Genomic DNA, 26890 nt, shown 5'->3' with positions numbered 1-26890 from the left:
AGTCCAAACACTTACTCATTCAAGTAATCTTAGAGATGTTAGCTTTAGCTGTGGTTGTTATTCGGAGGTCATGGGTGGAGAGTTGCATTCCAGGCACCAGATTAGGAAGCAGAGGACCCCACACAGCTGCTTCTTCCTCAGTGAAGCAGTATCTCCCTTTGTCCTTTTATATTAATGGGCGTTCTCAAATGATCTTGGATGCTCTTTATTCCTGCTGATCTTTTAGGAGACACTGGAGTGGGAGGCACTCCTTTCATGTCACCTTTCTGCAGGCAGGTTTCCGATATGATTCAAGGCCACTTCCTAGGCAGGGCATCTGGTTTCTACAGCTCAGAGAATGACTGCCCCTGCTAAATTGTTCTGAGTACCAAGGCTGTTGCTGTCTTATTGCATTCTCTATTTTCCAATTACCCCCTCCCCCCACATACACACACATAGTCTTCAACCCATTAGACTCCATTCCCATGTTGCACCCAATCAGTTTTCTGACAAAACACATTGGAGAAAGCTAAGCCAGCACAGCACCTGATGCACTAGATGCTCAAAAAATTTCTGTGAATGGAAAGCTTGGGAGCTCTGGAATGAGGGATGGAGGTGGGGATTACACCTCCAAACCTCTGCAGGTTCTCACAGGGCACATGCTAGTGACAGAGTCAGGCTTAGGGGTTACTTGAGGAAGAGACACACGTTACACTGCTCAACAATTGGCTCCTTGAAGGGAGGGCATGAATAGTGAGCTCCCAACTCTGTGAGTACAACTGCCTAATGGGGATAATGTAGAAAAAGAATGAACCCCAAGTGGGTAAATAGATTAGCAAGTCTTCAGGGTCCCTTTCTGTTACAGAATTTACCAGATGACCGGAAAATACACACACAGGAGTACTTGGAGACACAGGAGAAAAACCATTTATTTCCGGATGTACTAGTACCATGACTCAGGGAAGCCTGTTTCCAAATCCTGAGTAAACCAATATGGAGGAAACTTTCTCTTTATACTCTTTCGCCTCTTTGTTCCCCAAATAAGGATCAGACTTCCGGATCTTTCAAGGACTTTGCAAAAATGCCTGTGTGTTGGGATGGGGGACCTAAAGGCCTGGCCTGGAGCCAGCGCTGATAACCCCCTCTGGGGGTTGTGTATGGTTCATGGTTTATGGCCTCTGTAAAATGTGAGTATTTAGGTAAATAGGTCTTGCAAGACCAGACAATTAAGGAAGGGGCAGCGACTCGACCATAGGCTAACCAGAATGTGCACTGGGGACACTGATTAACTAACAGAGTCGGGTCGGGCTGCTAACCGGCCCGCCCCCCCCCCCCAACCCCCGTCTTATTTTCCTCATCATTTCAACCCTAGGATTTTATGAAATTCTTGAGGGAGGGAAAAAAGGAGAGGCAGAAAGAAAAAGAGACCAAAGAGGAGAGAGGGGAAGGAAATGAAAGAATACAATTTAAAAGGAGACAAGAAGGAAGGCCAGAGGCTGGGGACCATTTTGTGCCAAACGTTGAGACAGAAATGGGAGAGTTCTGAGAGGACTGGTATCTCAATGGGCAGTCAGTGGAGTGTCATGGCACGCTGGTCTTTTACCTCCAGCACCCACCCATTCCTGTCTTATGGGCAAAGCCTTTGGGCCTGACCTTGCTCAGGGAGCATGAGGCCTAGATGAGCAGTGTGTGTCCATCCTTAGGAAGCTTGGCCCAAAACAAAGAAGTGACAGACCCTTCAGCATCTCTGCACATTTCCCTGGGGGGTACTCAGAATCCTAGAGGGGACAGGAAGGATCTCTTCTTCCCTTCCCCCCATTCCCTTGGACAGACGATTGGGTGGGACCAAAACAATAAGCACCTGGGGCTTGTGCCCAAATAAAATCCTGTGGGTGGATTCCTAAACCAATCATATGAACTGGGCCAGTCCCTGTCCCAGCTCAAAGGCAGCATTTTCAGATGGAATAAATCAGTCCTTTCCTAAAAGATTATATTCCTGAGCTGTGTCCCTGACAGGGGGGTAGGCTCCAGAGGCAAGGCTTGGGCTGTGGCTCTCAGAAGGGAATTTTCCCCTAGGAAAGCTTTGCTGGTCTGCACAGGGAACCTGGGCCCAGTCCTAGGGAGTGTCAGTCACCACCTCTGCCAGGACACAAACTTAAATAGCTGCTGGGTGTCTGGACTTGGGCCTGGTCCCCAGCCTGGACTGGTCCTATTAGGAAGACCTAGCACCCACAGAGGGAGTAGGATGGAAGCTTCATTTGCTCCCTTCATTTCTATTCTTTTCCTCTTCCATCTCCGTTCCTGGCCACTCCCTGTCCTACAGGGAGATTTAGCTGAAACACACAGCCAGTCAAACCACAGCACTTTAGGCTGATCTTGATCCAGAGCACAGCACCCACTGTGGACCCCTCTGTCTCTCCTGTGCCCCACCCAAGAAGCCCCCTTTCTGAGTCTATTAAATCAGTGTGCTTTCAACCTGATTCCACCTTAGCCCACCTGGCAGCCTCGCACACCCTTACAGTTGTCTATGAACCATTCACTAAGCAATCCCCTCCCCTCCCCCCACAACAGTCCTGCACAGGCACTAGGCTCCTGGGCTAAAGGTACCAACTTGTTCTGTGGAATCAACTTGCCAGGTTGCCCCTTCTCTGCTCTCTATCATTTGCCTGCTCTGTAGCTAGTTATTTGTGACTTCTTTTGTGCAAGCCACAGAAGTCTTTCCTGTGAATCTCTCCATTGGCTTTTCAGAGACTTTAAGAGGCTAGTGTTGAGACAGAAACTAGGCAGTCCTCTCTCTCTCTCTCTCTCTCTCTCTCTCTCTCTCTCTCTCTCTCTCTCTCTTTCTCTTTCTCTCTCTCTCTCACACACACACACACACACACAGCCACACCCCAAGACAGTGACAGGATCAACCCAAGGAGAATTGTGCAGACACACATCTACTCACACACCCCAGGCAGTGGTTCTCAACCTTCTGGCCCTTTAAATACAGTTCCTCATGTTGTGACCCAACCATAAAATTATTTTCGTTGCTACTTCATAACTGTAATGTTGTTACTGTTATGAATCGTAATGTAAATATCTGATATGCAGGATGGTCTTAGGCGACCCCTGTGAAAGGGTCGTTCTACCGCCAAAGGGGTCGCGACCCACAGGTTGAGAACCGCTGCCCCAGAGTTTCTTCTGTTCAATCTGCAGAGACACCCCCCCACCCCCCCACCCCCGTCCTTGCGAGCCCATCTCACTCACTCCGCCTTCCCCCAGCTCCCCCGTCCCCCACACACTGGAGGCACAGGGAGCAGGCGCCGGCTGTAAACACTGACAAAATCCCGGGACAAACAAACACGCAATTTCACAAAGGATCCCAACGGGAGGGGCCTCCGGGCGCCTTCCTTCTGCGGTTTCCTCGGGCACCCTCCCCCAGGCTTCCTCCCTCAGTCCGCTGACAAAGAGTCACCGAGCCCAGTTCAAATCGATTGTTTTATTGACTGTGTACACACAGACACGCCTCTAGAAAAGGGCGCGCCCCGGGGGTACTCCGCCCTGGGCCGCACTTGTGCTACATTTCGCGGACCCTGATGGTCCTGACGCCCGAAACCCCCACCCCTACCCCGACTCTTTCCTTCAAGAACTAAAAAGGAGCCCAGCCAGAGTCGCCGCAACGCTTCTGCCCTCTCCTCTCCTTCCCTCCCTCCCTCCCTGCCCGCCCGCCCCCTACACTGCACGGTCACACTTTACAGGACACAGACTTCTACGGAGCGCGCTCTTCTAGGACTACGCGCCAGGCAAATACTATAGTCGTGGAGGGGGGGCGGGGCGGGGAGGACCGAGGGTCCTGCTGCGGGTCACCCCAGGCTTTGCGGGAACCGGGGCGGACGCCCTACGAGGGACCAGGCCCGGGAGGCCAGTTACTTCCTATGGGCCCGGAGCTTCTTGAGCTGAGCCTGGGCCCCGAGCAGCAGCGGAAGCGAAGTTGTCCAGTGCACTGATCTCTGGAAAACCCAACTCATCCACAACGAAATTGGCTCGGGACCAAGCCCGTACCCTCGGTGGAAAACAGGCTCGCGGTTCCGAGGCGCTTTAAGTTAGGTGAGAGGGCGCGGGGGTGGGGAGAAACGGTCCCTCGCCCCACAGCGCGCGCGCGCGCGCGCGCGCGCGAACACACACACACACACACACACACACACACACACACACACACACACACACAATTTCCCAGAGGCTGGGAAAAGTGTTAGCACCGGACCGAGTGTCGCTGTCTTTGAAAACAACGAGAATATGAAAATCCGAACGCGAAGCCGAAAGGCGCCCCAGGCACCAGGCTCGGCTCCAGCTGGTCAGAAGCACAGGGGGGCGGGGGAGCAGAAGGGTTTGGTTCCCAGTCGCAAGGGGGCTTTGAAACTAAAAACTAGGGAGTTGTCACCGAACCCTGGCTTCTAGGATATGCACCCCGGAAAGGGCAGGGTAGGGGTGAGGTGGAACCTCAGGGCGCTCCACAGTAGGGACGTCCGTTGGGAGCACCGGGCCAAACCCGGCGCCATAGTGTTAACTTTCAGTTGTTTCCAGCGCCTTCTCCCATTTACTCTGGCTGCACGGCTCACAGTGGGCGGGCTGCGGGGCAGATTTCCGAGAATGTTGCGTAGGAGTGGAGAGGCCTGGATTTCGCCTCACGGTCAGCGATGGTGTCTTATACGAGGAGAGAGGAGCAGAAAACTGTGCTTGCCAGAGGGAATTCAGCCCGCAAGGTCAATGACGATCGTGGGTGCGTGGGGACTGGTGAAATGGTTCCACTCCCCACTAGAAGTCGCCAAGAGTAAGATTGGGGTGGTGGTGGTGGTGAAAGGGCAGAGGAAGTGTGTGTGTGTGTGTGTGGGGGGGGGGGGTAAATCCTGCCAGCCCTAGGCTTCCGCTCCCAGGCACCCAAGGTGGAGGTGAGACTGGGAGGGCAGGGCGGGCAGAAGTTCAGCCCGCCGTCTGCCTGTAGTTGCCGTTAATCTCCTGGGCAATGTTGACCGCCTCGGCACCCAGGGGCAGCCGGTCACTGTACTCGGAGCCCACCTCGAACTCCTCTTGGTTGGCCTTGGACTGGGACTCCACCAGCGAGCAGGCGGCCAGGCTCTCCTCCCTCTGCAAGTCCCCACCCGAGTCCCCCTCCTCCGCCTCTTCGTCAAGGCCCTCCCCGGGAGCCTCCTCTGGCTCCTCACAGCCTGCTTCGCCGCCTGGTGGGTAGCTTTTCTCGGACTCAAGGTAGGAGACACGCGGGTCAAAGTCGGCGGCGATGCGCTTCTCCATGGGGTCGGGAACCTGCGGCCGCAGGATCAGACGATAGGGCTTCCCCGGGTGTTTGGCCAGCAGATGGCAGCAGGCGGCGCCCAGCAAGGGCACAGTGGCCAGCACCAGAAGGAACACGCTTACCACCACGATAACCAGCAGGGAGGGCAACTCCTTCTTGGTAGCGAACACCACTTGCACGTGGCAGGCCTCGCCTGCCTGCGCCAGGCACACGGAGTAGTTGGTGCCAGGCCGCAGGCCGCGGAACCAGTAGGCGTTGACGCCCTCCTCCACCTGAGACCACTGAACTGCTGCACCGCCCCCCGCCGGGCACAGATAGAGCCGGCGCAGGGGTCGCTGCCCAAGCCGCCCAACTCCCGCAGCCCCACCAGGCCTAGGGCCCCAGCGCGCCGCCAGCGGCGTCAGCTGCACCCGAGCCTCGCGCTCCGCCACGTCCAGCGCGATGACACCCAGCTCAAAGACGTGCGGCTTCAGATCGGCGCTCTGGTTGAACGCGTGATTGGACACGTACCGTGAGGGGTCCCCGTGGCCACAGCGCTGCTCCACCACCGGGTCCGCAGAGACCTGGTCTTCCACCTCCTCTCCCTCCCTTGCCTCCTCCTCCGGCCCCGCCTCAGTCTCCCCAGGGATGCTACCCCGGGCTGGGCCTTGGCCTTTGATTTTGCCCTCGGGCTTGGAGGGTAGGACGCTGTTGCCCCGGCCTTTAGCTGTGGACTTGCGCTCAGAGGTTGGGGCCTGCACAGCCGGGTCCCCACTGGCGCTAGGAGCGTGCTTTGGGGGCCCAGCTGCCGACACCACCACGCTTACCGACGTGGAGTTGGCGCCCAGCTCGTTGTGGGCACGGCATGTGTAGATGCCTGCCTCCTTGGCACTCAGGAGGGGCACCAACAGGGAGCCGTTTGTGAGTGCCAGGAAGCGTGGGGTTGCTGGAGGCGCGGGCCAAGCTGGTGCCGGAGACGGAGTTGGAGCCTCCGTCTGCGATGGCCCCTCCCCATCTCCTCCCTCCTCTCCGTCTTCTACCCCGTCCCCGACCCCGTAGTCCTCCCAGCTCGAGACCGGCGGCTCTAAGACTACGGTGCCACCCGGGATCTGAAGTTGCCATTGCAGGCGGGGCGTAGGGTGTCCTTCGGCGACGCAGTGTAGCATGAGAGCCATGCCAGCACGCAAGGGGCTGCCGGACGCCTCGATAGGCTGGTCGGCACTCAGACGCACACTGGGTGGTGCACAGGACAGGACGGGCAATCGGTGCACAGGAACGCCCTGCAGCGCGGTTGGTGTGGCGCACGCAATGGAATCAATCTCAGGTAGCGAGACTCGAGTGCTCTTGGCCCAGACCTGCAGCCACACAAGGCTGCAACCGCAATGGAAAGGGTTGTGATAGAGCTGCAGATGTGACAGTGCGCTTAACGCGTCGAAGGTGCCGGGAGCCAGCGTACGCAGCCGGTTGTTGTTGATGCGCAGGGAGCGCAAGTCGGGCAGAGCACCGAGTGCGTCCCGAGGAAGCGAGCCCAAGCGGTTATGGTTCATTTTGAGCAGCTGCAGCGCGCTCAGGTTACGCAGGTCGCTCCAGGGGAAGCTGGATATAAGGTTGTGGCTCAGGTCGAGGTTCTTGAGCTGGCTCAGCACGGCCAGCGCGCCCGGTTCCACAGTGCGCACCTCATTGTGCGCCAGCCACAGCGACGTGACCTGCGTGACGTTGGCAAAGGCACCGCGCCGAAGCACGGTGATCTTGTTGGCCGACAGACTAAGCGTGGTCACGTTGGCCGGCAATCCTTCAGGCACCTCGTGAAGCTCCTTGTAGGCGCAGTCAGCGAACTGGTGCGAGTATTTGTCCACGCAAGCGCACGGCTCCGGGCACGCTCCCGCCACTCCTAGCAGCGCCCACACTAGCCATACTGCTCCAAAGGGCAGCACTGCGGATCCTGCAGGTGGAAGCGGGGGAAGAGGGGAGAAGGTGACTCCTGAGCCCCAGCTCCTTTCTCCTATCAAGCTCTGCCTCACAGAAGCAGCCTAGAGTAGCTCCCCGCCCCCCAACCTCCTTTATGCCCAGGGGCGTTTCTTGGGCATGGGTGGAGCTCAATAAAAACCTCAGGATTCAATGCTTGCTCCCTCTCGGAGCCCCGACTTCCTTTTCCAGCGGCCTTCTACCTGGCTCTATTTTCTCTGTCTACCCCTAACCCTAGTCCCTCTGCACAGGCTCGGCTGGTCGCCTTGGGCTCTGCACTGAATTTCGAAGCTTTTGTTTAATCCCCTGAAAGGGATACACAGAAAGGGTATTTTTGTCCTTGACCGGTGTCCTCCCTCGTACTCTTTGTCCCATGTACAGCACTTGCACACACGCCCATACAGGCGAACCACAATACAAATACGCTGGGCACTACCATCAAACCACCAACTTCTGCAGGGATTTAGAGGTACACAACACATTTTGTAGACACACAAACAGAGGCACTCAGACATTAACACAATATACACTTGAGACCTCATTGTTCTCTCAGCCCAACCTAGCATTTGTATAGCGTTCTCCACAACGGTGCAAAACGCTTTCCTATTCATTGTAGGAATTAAATAGGACACACGGACACAAGCCCTCATGCAAACCTACCCCCACACAGGGACACAAGGGTGCACCCGCGCTTGTATATAGCCCTCCACTGAGACTGAAATCCCAGTGGATCAGCAATGTGGAGAACTTGTAAGGAAGCCTGCTGGCAGGCCCCTCAGCTGCTGCGACCTAAGCTGCCTGACCTAAGTTGCCTGCTCTGGGTTGCAGCTCCGTCAGGGGAGAACTGGGGGTGCTCAGTCAGCCTTCCATCTGAGGAAGGAGGTCCTGTATGCATGGATCAGGAGCATTGTAGGAACATTACTAACCCTCCTGTGCCCCTACAGCAGAGCCCAGGCAGCTCCAAGGGAGCAGAGGGGTCCCTAGCCTAGCCCATGGGTCCTGGGGACTGCCACACACATTTTTGGTCACACACATTTTCAAAGGCACACAACTTCACCCAGGACACTAGTTAAGTAGGAGAAGGTTCAAGATTCTGCTCCTTTTCTGCAGCTCTAGAATGCCCCAGAGCCCCCTCTCCAATAAAACCTTCTTATCCTCAGCCACATACATGCACTTACACACAGACCCCCATTTCCGCCTAGGGCTCCAGGCAGGTTTGCTGAGACGCCCTATCTTTGGGAACCCTTGCCCCTCACTCCACCTTTCCTCCCAGGGGAAAGCTCCTCCCCCTCTCTCCCTTGTCTCACTGGGTGCAGCAAGTTAGGCCGGGTCTACCCCCACCTGGAGGGAGGTTGTGGGGCAGTCTGAGGCTTACCCGCCATTTGTTGTCTCCCCAAGCACTGCCTGGGGCTTCAACCCCTTCTCCAGACTTGACTTCTCAGAGACGACAGCCCAAGGGCGCTTCCCACATCTGTTGCTGCGACTGTGGGGAAGACGGAAGAGGGACGGGTAAGTTTGGGGTCTCCCCTGGCCCTGCAGCCCCACTTCAGTTTTTCCTTTCGTGTCCGTTCCCTCCACCTCTCCCTGGCTGCAGATTGAAGAGTCCTTCTGCGCGCTCCCGGCTTGGCGGGGACGCGCACAGCCTCTCCCACCTCCAGCATTCTCTACGTTTGTTAACGCCACAGAGGCTCTACCCTGGCAGAGACACTTTTGGCCCCCACACCCACAGCCCTCGGCTGGGCCCTTTCCAGTCCACCGCACCCCATAATCCATGTCCCCCCACACTTACACATCTGCAGACATTACCGCTAGTCCTTATCACATCGCCCCCCCCCACACACACATTAGCACATACCCTCATTCCCTCGTGTTATAATTATCTATCATGTAGTAATCGCATCGATGTGTTGAGCTCTCACTACGGTCACACACATTTTCAAAGGCACACACCTTCACCCAGGACACTCACCATTTCCCCATCTCGCACACACACACATTCATGCGTACTCACCCGAACAGCGGGGCCGCCAGGGCCCGTGAGCTTCGCCGCTAATTGAATCCGAGCCGCTTACACACCCCGCAATACGTGAGACAAACCATCCTGGAGGAATTTGGGGGAAGGCAAGGAGCACAACGAAAGAGGGTCGTGTTTTGCATTTAAACTCTTTTTGCAAATGTAGGTAGGGAGGCAGACAGACCTCGAGTGGGATGGGCCGGGCTTGCGTGTACCCTTCCTTCCCATACCCCACCACCATCCCCACCCCCGCTAGCCGCCTCCTCCCTGAAGCCACATTCAACACGATGCATAATTGATAGTGTTAGCAGAGCATCTCACCCTCCCTACCTTTTTTGCTAGGATCTGGGCGATTCAAGCCTAGGTCTCTCTCCCCCGTCCCCAGCCCCGCCCCTCCACGGCCCCGCCCGTCCAACCCGGCTACTCGAACGCCTGGCCCTGCAGTGCGTACTGGGGAAGCAAAGCCTCCTCCCCACATCCCCCCGCCCACCCCCGCAGTCCACAGCCTACCCTGCCCAGCCTTTCAAGCCGACCGTACGTTTGGTCTTTTGTGGCTACACTAGCGCTGAAACTCACTGCCCAGCCCTCAGACTTGTGCGCGCCGCCAAGAGGGGCCAGACGGGGCGCGTGGGTGTCAGACTCCGCTCCCAGGAAGCTTGCCTGAGCGCATCCAACGCCTCACCCTCAGGTCTTGACAGCTAGAGGCGAAGGGTGCGTGGGGCAGCAGCACCAAAAGGGATGGCTACAAAACGTCTGCTCTTCTTGAGCACAGTGGACTGGGAATACCGATATCTTGATATCTTCTTCACAGCCTCACAAGCAAACACACCGCCAACCCCACCCAGGGTTTCCAGTCTGTACCGCTCTCCACCTTCCAGTGTCTCACACAACAGCCAGCCTCGACATACAATACTCTCTGTTTCCGACTCTCACTCGTTGTCTCTGGCTAAACCCCGACATTTATTTTAGCGCCCAGGAAGCAGAGGGGCGGAGGTAACAGGAATTTGGCTAAAAATTGATTCTTGCCCCCCTGCACTGCCCACTACGACCCTGGAGACAGCGTTGCTGGCCCGAATTAGAAAATGGGTACAGGCTCCCGGACACACACAAAGCTCTCGAACTCCCCAGTCCTTTCGTGGACACTGAGCTTTCGGGTCGTCCTAGGCCCCCAGTCCTCACCCCGGGCTGGGGGGCGGGTGGTCTCTGGCGGTGGGTGTTAGGGCCCTCTGAGAAGCTCAATTTTCAGATTTAAATGTGGGGCATTTTAATGAGCTAGGAGGTGGGGGAGAGAGCCGAGCGGTGAGTGCTGCATCTAAAGAGATCACCGGATCCGGGATCCGAGGATCCTTTGTAAATTAAATATGGACCGACTGGCGCACCCACACTCCGCGTTCCTCCCTTTCTCCACCTCCTACAGCCGCTACAGGAGGCCAAGAGGGCTGGGACCAGCGCTTTCGCTCAGCCCAGACTCAGAGCCAGAACTTCATTCCTCCTACTACTGTAGTCCCCACAGCCGACCCAGAGGGGGGTGTTGAAGGGGTGAGAGCCCCTCGAGCCAGTGGTGGGATGTGGGGAAGGGTCCATAGTTCGGAAGTGCGTCCCTGCGGTTTGGGCCTGGCTGGGTTGGGGAGTGGAGCAGCCGGCGGACCTGGGCAAAGTCTCTTTGTCTGCGGAGTAAGGGGGTCTCCCTAGGAGTGTTGTCTGCGTCTTGGGAGCCCTGAAGAGGCGATTCAAAAATCCTTGGCCCGGGAAGAGGGGTCTGGGGGAGGCAGAGCCCAGCTTCGAAAATGGAGAGTCAGGTCGGGATGGCGAGTTCTGGAGCCTTTCCTGGGTGGGGGCGGGGCGCCTGGCGCGGAGGTAGGGATCCAGGCTCCGCGTGTACACGCCTGGCTTGTGGGCCCCCCCTCCCCCCCCGCAGTTTCCTCCTCTCTCCTAGTTCTTTTTGCGAGGAGGTGGACGCAGAGGCGGGAGAGCAGGGGACATCTTGGAAGGGTTGAGGGACTGTAAGACAGAGGCTGGGGAGTGGAAGTGAGAATGGTTTCGCTTACTCTCCGCAGAGTGTTTCCCTGGACCGCAGGGACTTGCCCCGCCAGCGACCCGGAACCTTCGGGACCCGCGGGCCAAGAAAAAACCTTTCCCTTGCTTTCCTGCCGGGGCTGCAGAAGCCGGGCGAATTCAGCAGGAGGTAGGGCTCCAGGCGCCAGGACCTCGGCTAAGGGCGCAGTGGCCACCCAGAGAGGGCGCGGACTCCCACGGGCTCCTGTGGTTCCCGCCCACTCTCCAGCGAGCGCTTTTGTTCCCTGAGCGTGCCCTCGGGATAGACAACCCTTACCCCAGCCATCGACGACGGAGAGCCCAGTGCCTGACCCGGCAGCCTGAAGCCCGAGTTGCTCCTGGCAAGGTCCGCCAATAACGGGTAGGAGCCACGACTCCGGGTTCAGCCTCCGAGCTCAGCCAGAAGATTGAGCGCTGGTCGTCTAGCGCCACCAGGCGCGCAGTAGCAGTCTAATGACTATAATGTTAATGGTACAGTTACAGAGGGGCTGGAGAATCGGAACTAAGATACCACCCCCACCGCTGCCCACGTCTTTGATCGTTAAAGAAACAGGCCCCTAATCAGGTGGGTGGAAGTAGGTGTGAGAAGAAAGAGATAAGGTTTCAAGGACTCAGCGCGGGGTCCCCAAATGCAGAATCTGTAGAATCCGGGCTGAGGATTTTTGGCGAAGTTGGAGTATGGACCCTAGACAGACCCAGAGCCGACAGCTGAAGCTCCGGGCAGTTTTTTGCAGAACTATCTCTAACTTCGACGTTGCGGACCCTGACGGTCCCAAGGGTGGCGTGGGTCGAAATCCAGTAGATCCGGGCATGGGCTTCTCTGGCTCACTTCAATTAAGGTGTCTGACCGAGTCCTGGTTCGCGCCCGCCCCCTGCTGGACACTGATTGCCGGGTGCCGAGGACGGGACGGGGGAGGTGGAGGCGGAGGTGAGGGGGTTGGGGGGATGGGGGGGATGGGGAGCCGGGCCAGAAGGGCTTCCGCTGAAATCCCCGCGCCAAGGCCTACGCGGCCCCCCGCGGGGCAATGCTCCGAAGTGGGGGACTCTTAACTAAGGCACCAAAGCTTTGTTTCTCATGTCCATCCAGCAAAAGTTCGTCCCAGGAATCTGCAGCCTCCTTACCTGACTAACAGCACAGCCTCCGCTGTGCACCCTACTATTTCCAGGGCCCAGACACAATATAGGCACCATCTGAACATCCGTGAACGCATAGTCCCTGGCACAAATCAATGCACTTAGTCCTCCTGGGACAGAACCTTCCTGTGCCTTCCCCAGCCTCCCCCTGGCGTGAGCTCTTTCTCTCTGAGCCCTGTTTGAAGCCCTAGAAGACTGTCCCTAAGTCTCATGACTTTGTCAGGGACTATAAATTGTCTGAGATCTGAAAAATAAAGTCTTTGGGCTCTAAGAGAGGAAAAGAAACCTGCAGTTGGAAGTAATGGATATTTGATTAAGGCTCAGCTGCAACCATTGCACGCAGAATTGTACATGCCTTGCATTTAATGCAGCATATGGGTGGTTTAATGGATGTGTCTAAAAGAGCCAGGAGGGCATCAAATATGCCCAGCATGGCAGCCTGCTCAGAAGACCCTCCCCATAGCTGCCCTATAACCAGAATCTCCACTCAGTGCTTCCCACCTTTCAGCTTCTGTAGTCCTGTCCCCTGGCCCCGCCCCCCCCCCCCATACAAATTCACAGTGTTCCCTTTCAAAAGCTGCTTTCTTTTTCTAACTTCCAGTGGAAAGCCCACTCCTTTGGGAAGCCAGCCTCTGTTTATAACCTCCCTCCTACCTTCCATTTCATCTTTCCCTTATATACACTTTACATACTGATTAGGAGGAAAAGTTCTATCATCAGACTTCACCATATACTAGCTGCGTGACCTTGACCAAGTTACTTAACCTCTCTGTGCCTTAGGAAAAAAAGGGTGTACATAAGAATAACAATGTTATTGGGTTGCTATGGAGAATAAATGAATCCATGCATGCAAAGCTCCTAGTACCTAGCACTCAGAGAGTGCTCAGAAATGAGCTATTATTTTTTTCCTTTTCCTTTTTTTAAATATATTTTTATTGATTTCAGAGAGGAAGGGAGGGAGATATATAAATATTAATGAGGAGAGAGAATCATTGATCAGGTGCCTGCTGCACACTCCACACTGGAGATTGAGCCCCTAAACCGGGCAAGTGCCCTGACCAGGAATAGAACCATGACCTCCTGGTTTATAGGTCGATGCTCAACCGGCTGGGCTGAGCTATTATTTTTTCAACAATAGTTATAATTTGCCATCATTATTGCCTTGCAGAGTTGAGTCCAGATAGGATGAGATGTTCTGCTGCAGATGCCTCCACATGCTTCTGTCCTGACTCCCCCACAGGGGAAGGACCTTGGCCCTGCCCTCAAATGTCTCTCTTCACTCCCCAACCCTCTCCCCCCACCATGGTATAGATAGCAATCAGAAATTACTATTAAGATTTATAAAGGTTTCTAGTCTGAGATACTTCAAACTAGATTCTGATGCTGTGGCTGTCTCCAGTGCCCCTATATGTGAAGGGAAGCTTGGTGGAAGGTTTTTAATTAAAACCACAATCTGTTTAAGTATTTATTGGGTTCTGTGATTTTAATTATTTTCTAGGGGGGGGAAATCCACATCTGCATATGGGAAGACTGTTGATTCAGAGGAAAGTAACAACCTGTGGCAGTTTGCTGGAGGCAACTGGGAAGAATTTCCTGAATTGTTCAAATGAAGCTTGACATTATTAATAATCTGGATCCAGTCTATGACCTTCCTCCTAGTGCTTTCAAGAAATTAGCTTAACATGCTGGCAAGGCCCATTATTGCCATCACAATTAACGACAGCTCTTCTAGTGGCATCTCCTGTAGGTGTAATTATCTCACTGAGATGAGGAACTCCTGCCTGGAAAGGCAGCACTCCTGCCTGTGAGGGGCAACAGGCTTAGCTGTTCTTCCCAGTGCAGGCGCCCACTGGCTCTCTCTCCAGAGGCGAGTCCCCTCCATAGAAGGGTGAAGGGAAGGGAGGGCAGGGAATCATTTCAGATGCTTTGTCTGCAGCAAACAAAATTCCCATCTTAAACAGCGAGAAGCAGGGCTGGTAGACTGAATGATATCAGCAGGCTCAGATTCTCTGTGTCTCTCCTCTGCCACCCTTAACAGGGTTTGCAACCTGAGACTGTGTTCTTTGGTGCCATTGGAGGGCTCAGCGGCAGCTGGGTCACATGCTTATTGGTTACAGACTGGTGGATAGAGAGACTGGATTCGTTCCAGAAGCCATAGCCTCTTCTTAGGTCGTATCAACACATTGACTTAGGTCTCCCCATCTCTGAGCCAGTCACTGGTAAAAGGGATGAATTTATTGGTTAAGAGTAATGATCATCTAGTCCTGAAATGGATGTTGAGTAGTCAATTTTAATAGTCACTATAAGTAAGAAATCCCCTTTAAAAAGAAGTGTTGGGAAATTGCATGATTAGAGTAATCTAATATTGTGTCAAAATGAATTTAAATGAGACTGGCCATAATTATAATGAACCATATTAGACACCTCCTTATCTGGAGATAGACCAGTCTATGTCCACAATGTGTGAACAGGATCAGTGCTCAAGGCATGAGCAGAAGCAGGGCTCAGTGCATAACCAGGGTTGGGGTTCAGTGTGTGAGCAGGATCAGAGGGCTCTCTTGGATAGACATACATACAAACAAACTAGAGGATTCTCTGCTTTCACAGAATTCTTGAAAGGGTAAAAATGTGTTCTTGGAAATGCCCATGCTGGGATCCAAAGCTATATTCAGAGCAATAAAAGCTTCAGTCTTCAGTTGAGTATTTATGAACAGGAGACATTTATGAACTCAAAGATGTTCGTTCCTACCTGACTTCACATCCTGAAGATGTTACCTGGTCCAAGCACTTTACTGTCCAGATGGAAAACAGAAGGGAGAATTTCTCCCTGGTCTATAGCAAGTGGGGAGGCAGCACAAGGCTGCCGGCTCCACAGACTCACTGTGTGGTCTTCGGCAGCTCCTAAGAATGGGTTGGATGTGCTCTGAGGGCCTTTCCCTTTCAGTGCTGTTCCCTGACACCCTGGTCCTTGGGCGCTTCGGCTTTAGGAGAAGCCAATTTGAGGACGAGTTGGGGCTTCTGGAGGCCTCCACCTGGGCTTCCCGCAGGAAGATGTCTTTATCCCCTGGCAGTTTCCTTGTTTTCCATTCCATCATACTTCATCTGCCTCATCTAGTGAGGTCATCGCACACCTGGGCCCAGGAGCTAACCCTCCCCCTAAAACTATGGGCTGGGTTGGGTGGGGGTCCTCCTGCTACAAAACAGTTCCTGCAGGCCCTTCATATAGCAGGATTCGGCAGGGGGGGTAGAAGGGGGACATCATCAGAGATAAAATCTGATTACTGAATAGGTATATGGGCCCAGGAAGGAAGGTCAAGTCTGCCAGGAGCTCCCAATGCAGAAGGAAGATAGACTTTCTGCTCTGCCACCTCAATTCTCTGTTGCCTGGTGCCATCAGGGGACACAATAAACACAGATTCTGAGACTCATCCAAGGCAACGGACAAGTTCAGGAGTTCTCTGCCTGTCGTGTCCCAGGATGCTCTGTGGGGAAATCACACCTCAAAGTTTGTCCTGATTTAGGCAAGGTAGTGATTTCAATGAACTCACAGCAATCAGACACTGACCAGGGAGTGCCCTGGGGAGGGAAACTTCCAGGCATTTCCCTCTCTGTGCCTGTAGGCAATGAGCTCCAGTAGCCCAAGGGCAGGCCTGGAAAGGAAGTTGCAGGTGTGAGTTGTCAGAAGCAAAGCACACAGAAGCCAAGGGATGGGCATGCAGAAATGGGTCAGCTACGTCATTCATTGCACAAGTAGTGATTGAGCCTCCCCATGTTGCCAGGCATGGGTGCAGCTATGAACCAGGCAGACGGCAACTCTGCTCTAAGAGACATTACAGGCTCCTGCACCTCTCAGCATGTTCAGGCCTCCTTTGTGTGAACCTTGGGGATTCTGGAAGGCTAGCATCCCCAGGACAGGCTCCATCTGCTTCAGTAGGTGACCTACCTGGAAAGACATCCTGCACCGACTGTAGTGAATAGGGAGCTGTCCAGAGTCACAGAGCATCAGAGCTTGGAGCCTGGAGGTTCTCTACCCCTACTCCTTCACTTTATTGGAGAAACTGAAGCCAAGATGGAGGTCACAAGTAGGTAGGACTGTGAAATGTCCCCAGTGCGCAGCTTCTCTGGTCCAAGACAGGCCAATCTTGGTGGCCATCACTGACCTTGGTTTAAAGGCCCTTGAGACTCTCCAATGAGGCCTCTCTGATGTTTTTTTTCTGGATGGGACAGGTGGTCCACTTCAGGTCTGTATTATCCCCCTGTACTCCCTGAGAGACTAAAGTTGTGCCTCAATTGCAGCAGCTCTAGTAATAGCATGTTGGCCCCCAGCCAGGCCCCACAGAGAGAACCGCCAGCCAAGCAGCTGGTTGGGGTAGAAATCTAGAGGAAGGAGAACACTTCCTGAGGTGGCATGTTGCAGAGGTGCCTCTAATGCGACACCCAGGCAAGGTCAGTGCTAATGGCCAGGTCTTGGGAACAACCGGGTACAATTCAGTGTAAGGGAGTCTGGAGCAGGAGATCAGAGGTCAGGGGGTTGTATTTGCGTTTCCACTGACTTTCTGTGAGACTCTGGAAAGGTGTCTCTTTTCCGGACCTGTTTCACCTCCTGTGCTCTGGGGCTAAATGTCCCTCCCCACCCACCTAGGGCAGTAGTTTGGATTTGTCATATTTTCACTCCTTAGATCTGTTCTTACCCATTCCAAAATGCAGAAGGCTCTCTTCATGCAGTGACCACCCAGGAGGGACAGCCCCCAGGCATAGCTCTCTGCAACCTATCTGAAGGGCCCCAAATAGGTTTTACTGGGAAAGCCAGTGTGGAGGGGCCAGGGAGGGTGAGCCCATGCAGCGCCTGTGAGTGCTTCAGCCTCCTCTCCCGGAGCCCTTATCTCCAGACCCAGCTGGAAACTTGATGTATTTATTTGCTTCTGCCAGGACCTCCTCTGTCTAACCCACATCTCTGCCTCTGCCAGCACTGAAAGAAAGTGACCTTCCTGCAGATGCTGTGTCTGGTGAGCCAGGTGGGGGATGAAGGAGGGCATGCTGTAAATCCTTCCAGCCTGCAGGGTGATCCCATCAGGGTAGAGGAGACAGTCCAGCAGGCTTAGAGAGATGGGAACAGAGGTACCAGGAGAAGTAGTTGGGAACAGAGTCACTGGGATCCTAAATGAACCAGAACCAAGAGAAAGAGGAGAGGGAGAGAAGGGAAGAAAGAAGAGGGAGAGGCGGGGAGTGGAGGGAGCGGTGGGGTGGGAGTGAAGGTGAAAGAGAGGGGGGGGGGGAAGGAGAAGGGGGAGGGTCAGCACAATGCCTTCTCTCTAAGGTGTTGGATGTAAAGTTATGTTTCACTGACCATTGCCAGTTCACAAAGTTTAGTGCTTTATGTGTTTTTTCATTTAATCCTCACAATTTTCTTTTTTAAATTAAATTTTTATTGTTGAAAGTATTACATATGTCCCCTTTCCCCACACTGACCCCTTCTAGCCCGCCCCCACTGCCTGCCTCAGACCTTCATCACCTTATTGTCTGTGTCCATGGATTATGCATATATGCATTCAAGTTCTTTGATCTCTTCCTACCCACCTACCCTCCCCCACCTTCCCTCTGAGGTTCCACAGTCTGCTCTATGCTTCTATGTCTCTGGACCTATTTTGTTCATCAGTTCATTTTGTTGATGAAATTCTACATATGAGTGCGAGCATGTGATACTTGTCTTTCTCTGACTGACTTATTTCACTTAGCACAATACTCTTCAGGTTCCTGCATGCTGTCTCAAAGGCTAAGAGAGACTTCTTTTTTACTGCTGCATAGTATTCCATGGTGTAAATGTACCACAGCTTTTTAATCTACTTGTCTTCTGATGGGCACATACGCTGTTTCCAGGTCTTAGATCCTCACAATTTTCAAAGTATGTATTATCATCCCCAGTTTTGCATATAAGACCACAGAGGCTAAACAGTTTATCCAAGGTCACACAACAGAGCTGGCATTGGAGCTACCACATGGCACCCTTCCCCGCTCCCAAGCAGACGTGAAAAAGGGCACCACTTGGACACTTTTCCCTTGGTTGGTCAGGTATACTGTAGGGTCGTGGTCCACACTGGTGTCAGCCAAGTCTTTATGGCTGTAGACCTCCAGGAGAGAGTCAGCCCTTTGGTAAATTCTGCCCGCAGACACTCTGCACTCAGTCTGGGCAACAAACACAGTTTTAGACAATCAGACAAGTGACACTGAATTTCACAGTAACTCCTATCACACTTGTTTAGCTGGCTAGCTTTGCGGAAAATCTGTGGTTAGCTTTTGCAATCTGCTTGGCTATCAAGTTTGGGGTATTTATATTTATAAACTGACTTCAGCATAGGTCAGTCTTCAAAGAATTCCTCTGGGCTGAGTTGAAGGAAGTTCCTTGAGCCAAGAATGAAGGAATTTCCCCCCTCGTTTGTTAGCAAATGCATTTTGTAAGGGAGGGCAGAGACTTCCAAATTTTCTGTGTTTTTTTGTTTGTTTGTTTGTTTGTTTGTTTGTTTTTCGGCAGGGAGTCAGTTAAAATTCTAAGCCCTTCTCTCAATAGAGTCACCACAGGCGTCTCTTGACTCAAGTCCAAAGAGTCTGGAGCTCACACCTGAATTCGGACACAAAAGTAAATGATGGTGCTGTCCTCCTCCCTCCCTCCCCCAGCCTCATGTTCCACCACCTGCCACCCACCTCAGTCTAGGACAGTGATGGCGAACCTATGACACGCGTGTCAGAGGTGACATGCGAACTTATTTTTTTGGTTGATTTTTCTTTGTTAAATGGCATTTAGATATATAAAATAAATATCAAAAATATGTCTTTGTTTTACTATGGTTGCAAATATCAAAAAAAATTCTATATGTGACACGGCACCAGAGTTAAGTTAGGGTTTTTCAAAATGCTGATACGCTGAGCTCAAAAGGTTCGCCATCACTGGTCTAGGACCAAGGCCACTCCAGGGAAGCGTGTCCTCAGAGAACTTCGCCCATGTTCCCTCCCACCTCCCTGCAGCCTGCCTCCCCCCTCCTCCCCTTCTATGAACTGAGCCAAATGGAGGGGTTGGTCCCAGCAGACACTTCTGACTTGCATCGTGACTGGGGATATGGCCTTCCCCGAAATCATGCATTCTCAACAGGAGCAATGTTATGCCACAGAGAATAAAAACTGATTCAGGGGGCCACTAACAATCTTAGATATTCCAGTGGTTTCTGACCCTCCGAAGGACCAGAGTATATAAGCAGATATACAGTACATCTGTGTAAGGAAGAAGTCAAATGTTCTTTATTTGCAGGTGACATGATCTTGCATATAAAAAATCCTAAAAGAATCTGTAGTATATAGTATATTTATGGTATTAAAATTATTTTCTATACTTTATTTTTATTTTTTAAAATCTTGATCTTGATTGCTGAGAGTGCCCCCTCCCCCCCATTACCCCCCTCCTCTCAGTTCCTGCCCCGCCCCAGGCCTTCACCACCCTATTGTCTGTGTCCATAGGTAATGCATAGATGCATATAAGATCTTTGGTTAATCTCTTCCCACACCCACCTCACCCCTTCCCTCTGAGATTCATCAGTCTGTTCCATGTTTCCATGCTTCTGATTCTATTTTATTCATCAGTTTATTTTTTTCATTTGGTATTAAAATTTCATTGCAGGGAGTCATGACTAGGGAAAAAATGTCAAAAGAAGTCTACTTATGGGAGCAAAAATGGAGAAAAAGATTTGAGAAGCACTAGTCTAAAAGAAAAAAATAGAATTAAGGTAAGTTTAAGTGCTGGTATTGGCAGGATGGGGTGTGAGCTTTCTGGGGTCTGGATTTTGCATCTTATGAGACCAGCAGACCAGAGGGCACAGGAAGGAGAGAGCAGAAAACTGACTCCCCCAACACACAGCGATGCACCCGGCAGTGTGGGCCCCAGATGGCTCGTCTAGACACAGGCTCCCTGGGGGGCAAAGCCCAACTCTGGCACATACAAGCTTAATGACCTTGAGCAAGGTGCATAACCTTCCACCCTATGTTCATCTGTAACGTGAGGATGAGAATGTAAGCGCACAGGGTTTGGGGGAAACTAAATGAGGTCACCTGTGCTAAATGAGAAAACACCTCGTGTCAGGCACATAATTATCTTTCAGTTGTGTTATCTGGGAGCATTAGTCACCTGGTTTTTCTAGAGGCTCTCACTGGATGTTTGCCCCCCCCCCCCCCCCCCCCCCCGCAGTGAGTCAGGCAGAACCCCTGCTGGGTGCTTCTAGAAGAGGCTGCTGGACCGGGCACTGCCCTTGGGGTGGCATATTAGGGGGTCTTCCTCAGAAGCTCCTGCCCATCTGTCTACAGCTGCTAAAGTGACAAATACCTGTGGCCCTAAAAGTGACCCTAACTCCATTCCTAATTAAGTTCCTAACTTCATTCCTAACCTTAATCATCCAATAATGACCCTAAATTTATTATAGCCCCAAATCCTAACTTTAGGCCTCACTCCAACTCCTAACCCACCTCATCCTTACCCCAATTCTAACCTGGGCCTTCACCTTTGCTCCAATTCTCATCCATAATCCTCATTCTTTTTGTGGTGGGGGGGAAGAACCTTTGGAAAGACCCCCTGCGTACCCCCCCCCCCAATCTTCCCAGGCCCAGGCCTCATTTCTGCCTGCCCCTAGCCCTCTTCTGAGCCCGCAGACTCCCCTCCTTCTTACTCCCCACCCCTCCAAACCATAATCCTCATTCTAATTTCAATGGTAACCCAGGGTTTTCCAAAATTAAGTCACTCACTCCTAGTCACAAGTTTTACTATACCTTTGGTTCCTTCTGATTTTGTAGCTACTTAATATTTGTCCTTAAATTAGACCTTCAAAGAATCTCACTGTAGAGTCATTCTGAGCAAGTATATTCCAGAAATGATTAACATGTTAAAAATGTTTCTCCAAGCACCATCCACCTAATGGCCTCCTGTGCCACCGGAAGTAGGAGTGGCACTGTAAAGCCCATGCGCCACTACTTCCCACCCAGGAGAGCAGCGGCCTCCACACCAGGCCCGGTGGGGCTGCTGCGCCCTCTGCTGGCGGAGTTTGGGAAAAGCTCTAGCTCAGTTCTGATAGATCCTCCCTTCCCCCAACTGGTGGGCAGAGTATGACGTAACCTGCAGCCTGGAAATACCTGAGTGATTAACTATGTACCTTATATGGACTATACATTGGACCACCAATCCACACCTGCCAAATACCTTAAGCCCTTGTCCTATATGGACCATACAGTAAGCCACCAATCAGTGTACGCGAGGTACACTAAGCACCCACCCCTTCCCATTCCGCCCCTTAAAAGGCGTGCTCACCCTGCACGTGCTGCTGTTCTCCCCTTGCAAGACAGCCCGGCAGGTCCTTCTCCTCTAATAAAGCCTGTAGTCCTGGTTTTCGGCCTCTGTCTGATTTTTCATTTTTGGTGTCGAAACCTGGGAGAGGTGAACGGGAGCGTGGACGATCCTTGAACCTAGGCCCGAACTTCTGATTCCTGCTCTGGCTCTGCTCGGTGGTATGGTTCTGAGTTGATTGGCCCGCTCCGGACACCTCTTGAACCCTGCCGCACCAGGACACATGGGGATCTCGTCGCTTCCCTTCCACCGGTAGGCTTCAGGGACTTTCCCAACACTCTCTCTCTTTTTTTCTCTCGCTCCCTGTGACCTGGAGGGGCATTAGGGTCTACAGAGTTTCCTGTCTACTCGGCTACACGTTCTACGTTCTACGAAAGCCCAGGTACCTGGCCTTTCTCTTCTATTCCATAGGAAAGGTCTCGGGGTGATGACCTTGGAACCTTTTCTCGTCTCTCTCTCTCGCTACAGGTTGGCTGAGGGAACAGGAGGACGCTCCTTGTTCCTTCCCCAACTTCCGATCACCCTTCCCTCCAGTCATGGGGACCTCTCAGTTCAAACCCCCTCGAAACACACCCTTAGGGTGTCTCCTCGCCAATCTCTCGACCCTTGGCCTTTCTGGCTAAGTCAAACCAAAGAAGCTTGTTTTTTTCTGTAACACTGCCTGGCCACAATATAAACTCGACAATGGCTCTCAGTGGCCTGAAAACGGGACTTTCGATTCCAGTATCCTCCGAGACCTAGATAATTTTGCCACCGGACAGGGAAAGCTTTCGAAATCCCTACGAACAGGCTTCCTTTTCCCTCCACTCCCACCCCTCACTTTACTCCTCATGTTCCACTCATCAGATCCTCCTCGAAAAGTCCTCTTTGCCTCTCAAACTGGTCCTCAGCTCCTTTCCTCTGTCTTCTGACTCTTTGGACCCAGCTGATCATTCATCTCCACCTCTCCTGCTCCCGCCGCCCCTCTTACAACCCTGCCGTAGAACCCAAACCCCACGCTCTACCCTCTGAGAATTCTAACCGCTCTGCCCCCATGACCGCCAGCAATCAAATTCACAGGTGGCTGGCCAGTTCCCTTTGCTCGAGGTTGCAGGGGAGAGGGTATTATCCAGGTAGCCATTCCCTTCTCACTCTCTGATCTTTCTCAAATCAAAAAACATCTCGGCTCTTTCTCTTCAGACCCTCTTAACCAGAAGCCGCCTTTCCCCCAGTCCCTGAGAGCCCAAATCCTGAGAATGTGACCTCCAAAACAGCCTTTCTAACACTCATTCTCAGGCCACCCAAAGACTGCCTTCCTCAACAGCCTCTTCTATTCCCGCATCCATTCTACCCCCGAGGGAGGCAGCAGGAACTGAGGGCATAGTCTGAGTCCATGCCCCACTCTCTGTGTCCAGCCTCACAGATTGAGAGGCATCTCAGGTCTTTTTCCACTGACCTGACCACCTTTACTTCCCCGACATATGCCACAAACTTCCACAAACCCCTCAAAGAGACCTTGTTAACCTGACCTTTAAGGTCTTTAATAATAGAGATGAGGAGACCCAAATCCAAAAACAAAGGTGAGATCAGGCCAAGGCTGAGGCCCAGTAGGAGGCCTTCCAGCTCCCAGCCACCGCTTTCAAACCCCAAATGAAGTGCCGGTCCTCCGACTGTGGGTAAGTCAGGGGCTAAGCCTCCTCCGGGCCCATGCTTCAAATGCAGCAAGGAGACACTGGGCCAGGTCCTGCTCAAACCCAAGACCCCTGCCTGGACCCTGCCCAAGGTGTGGAAGGGAAGGCCACTGGAAATCAGACTGTAGTCTGGCCCTCCGGTCCAGGCCTCAGCCAGTCCAGCATGGCTGCCCTCTGGATCCGGTTTGGAGCTCCCAGACCTCCTGGGACTGGCCACTGAAGAAGCTGCCCAGGCCCCAACAGGGCCCCACAGACTTACATCACCAGGACAGAGCCTCAGGTAACAACTGTGTTGGCAGGTAAGCCGATCTCCTTTTAATGGACACTGGGGCCACTTATTCTGCTCTCTCCAAATTCGCTGGGACCCTTGTCCACTCCTCAGTCTCTATTATGGGGGTTGATGGATTAGTCTCACAGCCATTAGCCACCTCACCTCTACACTGCATCTTACTAAATTCCCCCATTCGCTCTTTTCTCATTCTACCTCGGTGCTCAGCCAGGGCTACCACGCATCCCCTCATAAAGCCCAGTTGTCCCAAACCACAGTCACCTACCCAAGTTTTATTCTCTCACCCCACAAGGCCAAGCCATTCCTGGGACTGTAAATGCCTCATCTCCTTATCTCCTCTGTGACTGTCCCCTTCTCTGAACAAGAAATGTTCTCCTTTCTCAGGCTCACTGGGTACTCTCGCCTCTGGGTTCACAACTGTAGTCTTCTTGCAAAGCTCCTCTATGACAGGACATGGTGAAGGGACCCCCTCACTGAGCCTTCAGATCCCAAGGCCAACATTATCACCCCTTTAATGCTCTGAAAATTGCTCTGACCTCAGCACCTACTCACCCTGTCCCCCTCCCCAACTCTACCCTTCCCAAAGAATAACTTCCTTGACTGCACAGGCTTACTTAACAGTCTGGCAACTATCAGAAACTGAGATCATTATCTCTAGGAAAAATGCGGCAGTTTTGAAATCCACGCGGCTAGAGGCCTGGGAGCAGGCTGCGGGGCCTACTCCGTCCTCCCCCTGCCTTTTCTCCAGCCTCATCTTCCACTGCTCCTTCCCTTCCCTTTCTCTATTTCCTGGGATAACAGCCCATTCTAACATTCCCTCCCACTTTCACTGCAATACCTACCTCTCTCAGGCTCACCAAATGCCTCCCACCATCCAGGACCTGATGACCCATCATTCCTTACAGGCTAAATTCTACTATTCCCTGCAGTACATCCTGGAGGACTGGTCCTGGTAGCGACCATGATCTGCTTCCCCAGAAGACTTACACTCATGGATAGTAGATCTTACCTGGCAAGGGACCCTCCAATTTTTTACTCCAGAAGAAGCTCAGGTTTTCGAATTCCTTTTATATGTCTCGTCTCCTCACCATAATCCTCCTACAGGCAGCTAACAATGAATGCACCAATGAAGGTTTTTGGTCTTTTCAGGTGAAACGGACTTGGGATGATGAGGGAGTCATCAATTCTACTATAATTGTCTTTATCAAAATCTATATTAATCCCTGACCTATCCCTCCCCCACTAAAGGACATTCTCTCTCGCCCTGCAGACCCCGGACCTACTCCTTTGCCCACCCTCATCAACACAACTTTCCATCTACTCTCTAACATCAATCCCTCCTTCTCTACATTCTGCTGGATTTGTCTGTCACTGGCTCGAACCCTCATCATAGCCACTCCAATCCCAACCTATTGGACCACTAACTTAACTCTTACCTATACCAGACCTCAACGCATCCTATACAACATCTCTCTCTTCAATACGGAAAACACTACCTGTTTAACAAATACCTCTCAAACCACTACCTCAACTACTCCTACACCTTACTACTGTGCAAAATCTATAAATTTACCCCCTCCCTTAGCCTGCCCTCCACTGGGTATTTTTCTTCTCTGTGGGACTACAGCCTACACTTGTGTTCCCCAGGACCTGTCACACTCGCTCTGCCTTTATGTCTTCCTAACCCCCAATCTTTCTATCAGAACAGAGGGAGAACTCGAATCCTCGCTTGGTCTTCTCAGGTCTCGCCACAAAAGGGCAGCCCTTGTTCCCCTCTTAGTGGTACGGGAGTCCTCACTGCAGTAGGGACAGGCGTAGGAGGCATTTTCTCCTCTGTTCATTTCTACCACAAATTGCTGAATTTTCAGAGGATATTTTGGTGTCGAAACCCGGGAGAGGTGAACGGGAGCATGGACGATTCATCATTAGCAATTCCCTTGAATCTCTTCAAAGGCAGGTAGACTCCTTAGCAGCAGTAGCCCTACAGAACCGGTGTGCTTTAGATCTCTTGACAGCAGAAAAAGCGGGTACCTGTGTCTTTCTTGGGGAAGAATGCTGCTACTTTGTAAATGAATCAGGAATTGTCAAAGATCACATTAAATCCCTCTGGGACAGGATTGACCAAAGACGCCGTAACCAGCTAGAAGGGGGGTATGCCATCTTTGGCTCACTTACTCCATGGCTCTTCCCACTATTACGCCCACTGGTATTTATTCTTTTAATTTTGCTCTTTGGCCCCTGTCTCATGTGCTGTTTCACTAGTTTTTTGCAGAACAGAATGTAGGCGTACACCAACCAGAAGGTGGGAGAGATCTATCTGACCTTGAATTCAGAACCTAGAGACACCTATGTCACCGGAATCTTTGAGACCCCGGGTAGATGCCCCTGACGACGCCCCCTTTCAGCAGGAAGTAGCTACAGAAGACGGACCCTTGCCCCCTGAGCTTCTGCGGACTCTCAATTTTTTTACTATTACCAAAAGCCTGGAATGATAGATCCTCCCTTCCCCCAACTGGTGGGCAGAGTATGACGTAACCTGCAGCCCGGAAATACCTGAGTGATTAACTATGTACCTTATATGGACTATACATTGGACCACCAATCCACACCTGCCAAATACCCTAAGCCATTGTCCTATATGGACCATACAGTAAGCCACCAATCAGTGTGCGCCGAGTACACTAAGCCCCCCACCCCTTCCCATTCTGCCCCTCAAAAGGCGTGCTCACCCCTGCACATGCTGCTGTCCTCCCCTTCCTTGCAAGACAGCCCGGCAGGTCCTTCTCCTCTAATAAAGCCTGTAGTCCTGATTTTCGGCCTCTGATTTTTCAAGTTCCACTCCCTTCTGAGTGGGGTCCACAGTGTACTCTCTCTGATTTGGTGTTACTAGTTGTGGGGTCCCCTTAATTGTGAGTTAAGAAAGGTGAGAGAGAGGAGATCATGGCACCATATTGGCAGACCTTTCTTTCACCTTCTCCCAGGGCCAGACTGGTGTGGATGCAAGGAGCCACATGCTAACCTGACAGGCTCAGGGAAGGCCTGCATAGCAGTCTTGCAGACTCAAAGACCTAAAGTAACCACAAAGTATGGTCTGAAATTAAACTTTAACTAAAAGCAGTTATGATGGGTAGTTACA

General features: G+C 52.5%; 2 protein-coding genes across 8 annotated transcripts; one reads left to right on the top strand and one right to left on the bottom strand.

Annotated features, from left to right (window-relative positions):
• The first annotated feature begins 4414 nt into the window (after positions 1-4414).
• Positions 4415-26370, top strand: LOC118675777. Of its 6 annotated transcripts, XR_004973935.1 has the most exons (5): positions 4656-4792; positions 8615-8725; positions 17349-17425; positions 20086-20191; positions 26017-26370. XR_004973935.1 is itself a non-coding variant. In XM_036348575.1 (3 exons), exons 1-3 carry the CDS (start codon positions 4423-4425, stop codon positions 11641-11643), a joined length of 807 nt encoding a protein of 268 aa, XP_036204468.1. In that variant the 5' UTR covers positions 4415-4422; the 3' UTR covers positions 11644-11671. The 6 variants fall into 6 exon arrangements, 4 of the variants coding, with proteins under 4 accessions (XP_036204468.1, XP_036204472.1, XP_036204476.1 ...); XR_004973934.1 differs by lacking the exon at positions 17349-17425; XM_036348575.1 differs by lacking the exons at positions 17349-17425; positions 20086-20191; positions 26017-26370 and adding an exon at positions 11288-11671 and having other exon boundaries at positions 4415-4792; positions 8645-8725.
• Positions 4786-11689, bottom strand: ISLR2 (immunoglobulin superfamily containing leucine rich repeat 2). 2 transcript variants are annotated; one of them, XM_036348570.1, is made up of 4 exons: positions 11563-11689; positions 9228-9317; positions 8592-8699; positions 4786-7193 (listed from the first exon to the last, which is right to left on the bottom strand). In XM_036348570.1, exons 3-4 carry the CDS (start codon positions 8596-8598, stop codon positions 4942-4944), a joined length of 2259 nt encoding a protein of 752 aa, XP_036204463.1. In that variant the 5' UTR covers positions 8599-8699; positions 9228-9317; positions 11563-11689; the 3' UTR covers positions 4786-4941. The 2 variants fall into 2 exon arrangements, with proteins under 2 accessions (XP_036204463.1, XP_036204458.1); XM_036348565.1 differs by lacking the exon at positions 11563-11689 and having other exon boundaries at positions 9228-9445.
• Positions 26371-26890: the final 520 nt, after the last annotated feature.

The sequence above is a fragment of the Myotis myotis genome, unplaced genomic scaffold, assembly GCF_014108235.1.
Source record: "Myotis myotis isolate mMyoMyo1 unplaced genomic scaffold, mMyoMyo1.p scaffold_m19_p_1, whole genome shotgun sequence".
Classification (NCBI taxonomy): Eukaryota; Metazoa; Chordata; class Mammalia; order Chiroptera; family Vespertilionidae; genus Myotis; species Myotis myotis.
This window is presented reverse-complemented; position numbering and strand designations above follow the sequence as displayed.

Excerpts from the sequence above, each read along its gene's own strand:
- LOC118675777 (XM_036348575.1), top strand. The coding sequence starts at position 4,423 with ATGCACCCCGGAAAGGGCAGGGTAGGGGTGAGGTGGAACCTCAGGGCG. Across the intron at positions 4,793-8,644 it reads CCCACTAGAAGTCGCCAAGA|ACTTGACTTCTCAGAGACGA; the intron begins GTAAGATTGGGG and ends CCCCTTCTCCAG. Across the intron at positions 8,726-11,287 it reads GGAAGACGGAAGAGGGACGG|AGTGTTTCCCTGGACCGCAG; the intron begins GTAAGTTTGGGG and ends TACTCTCCGCAG.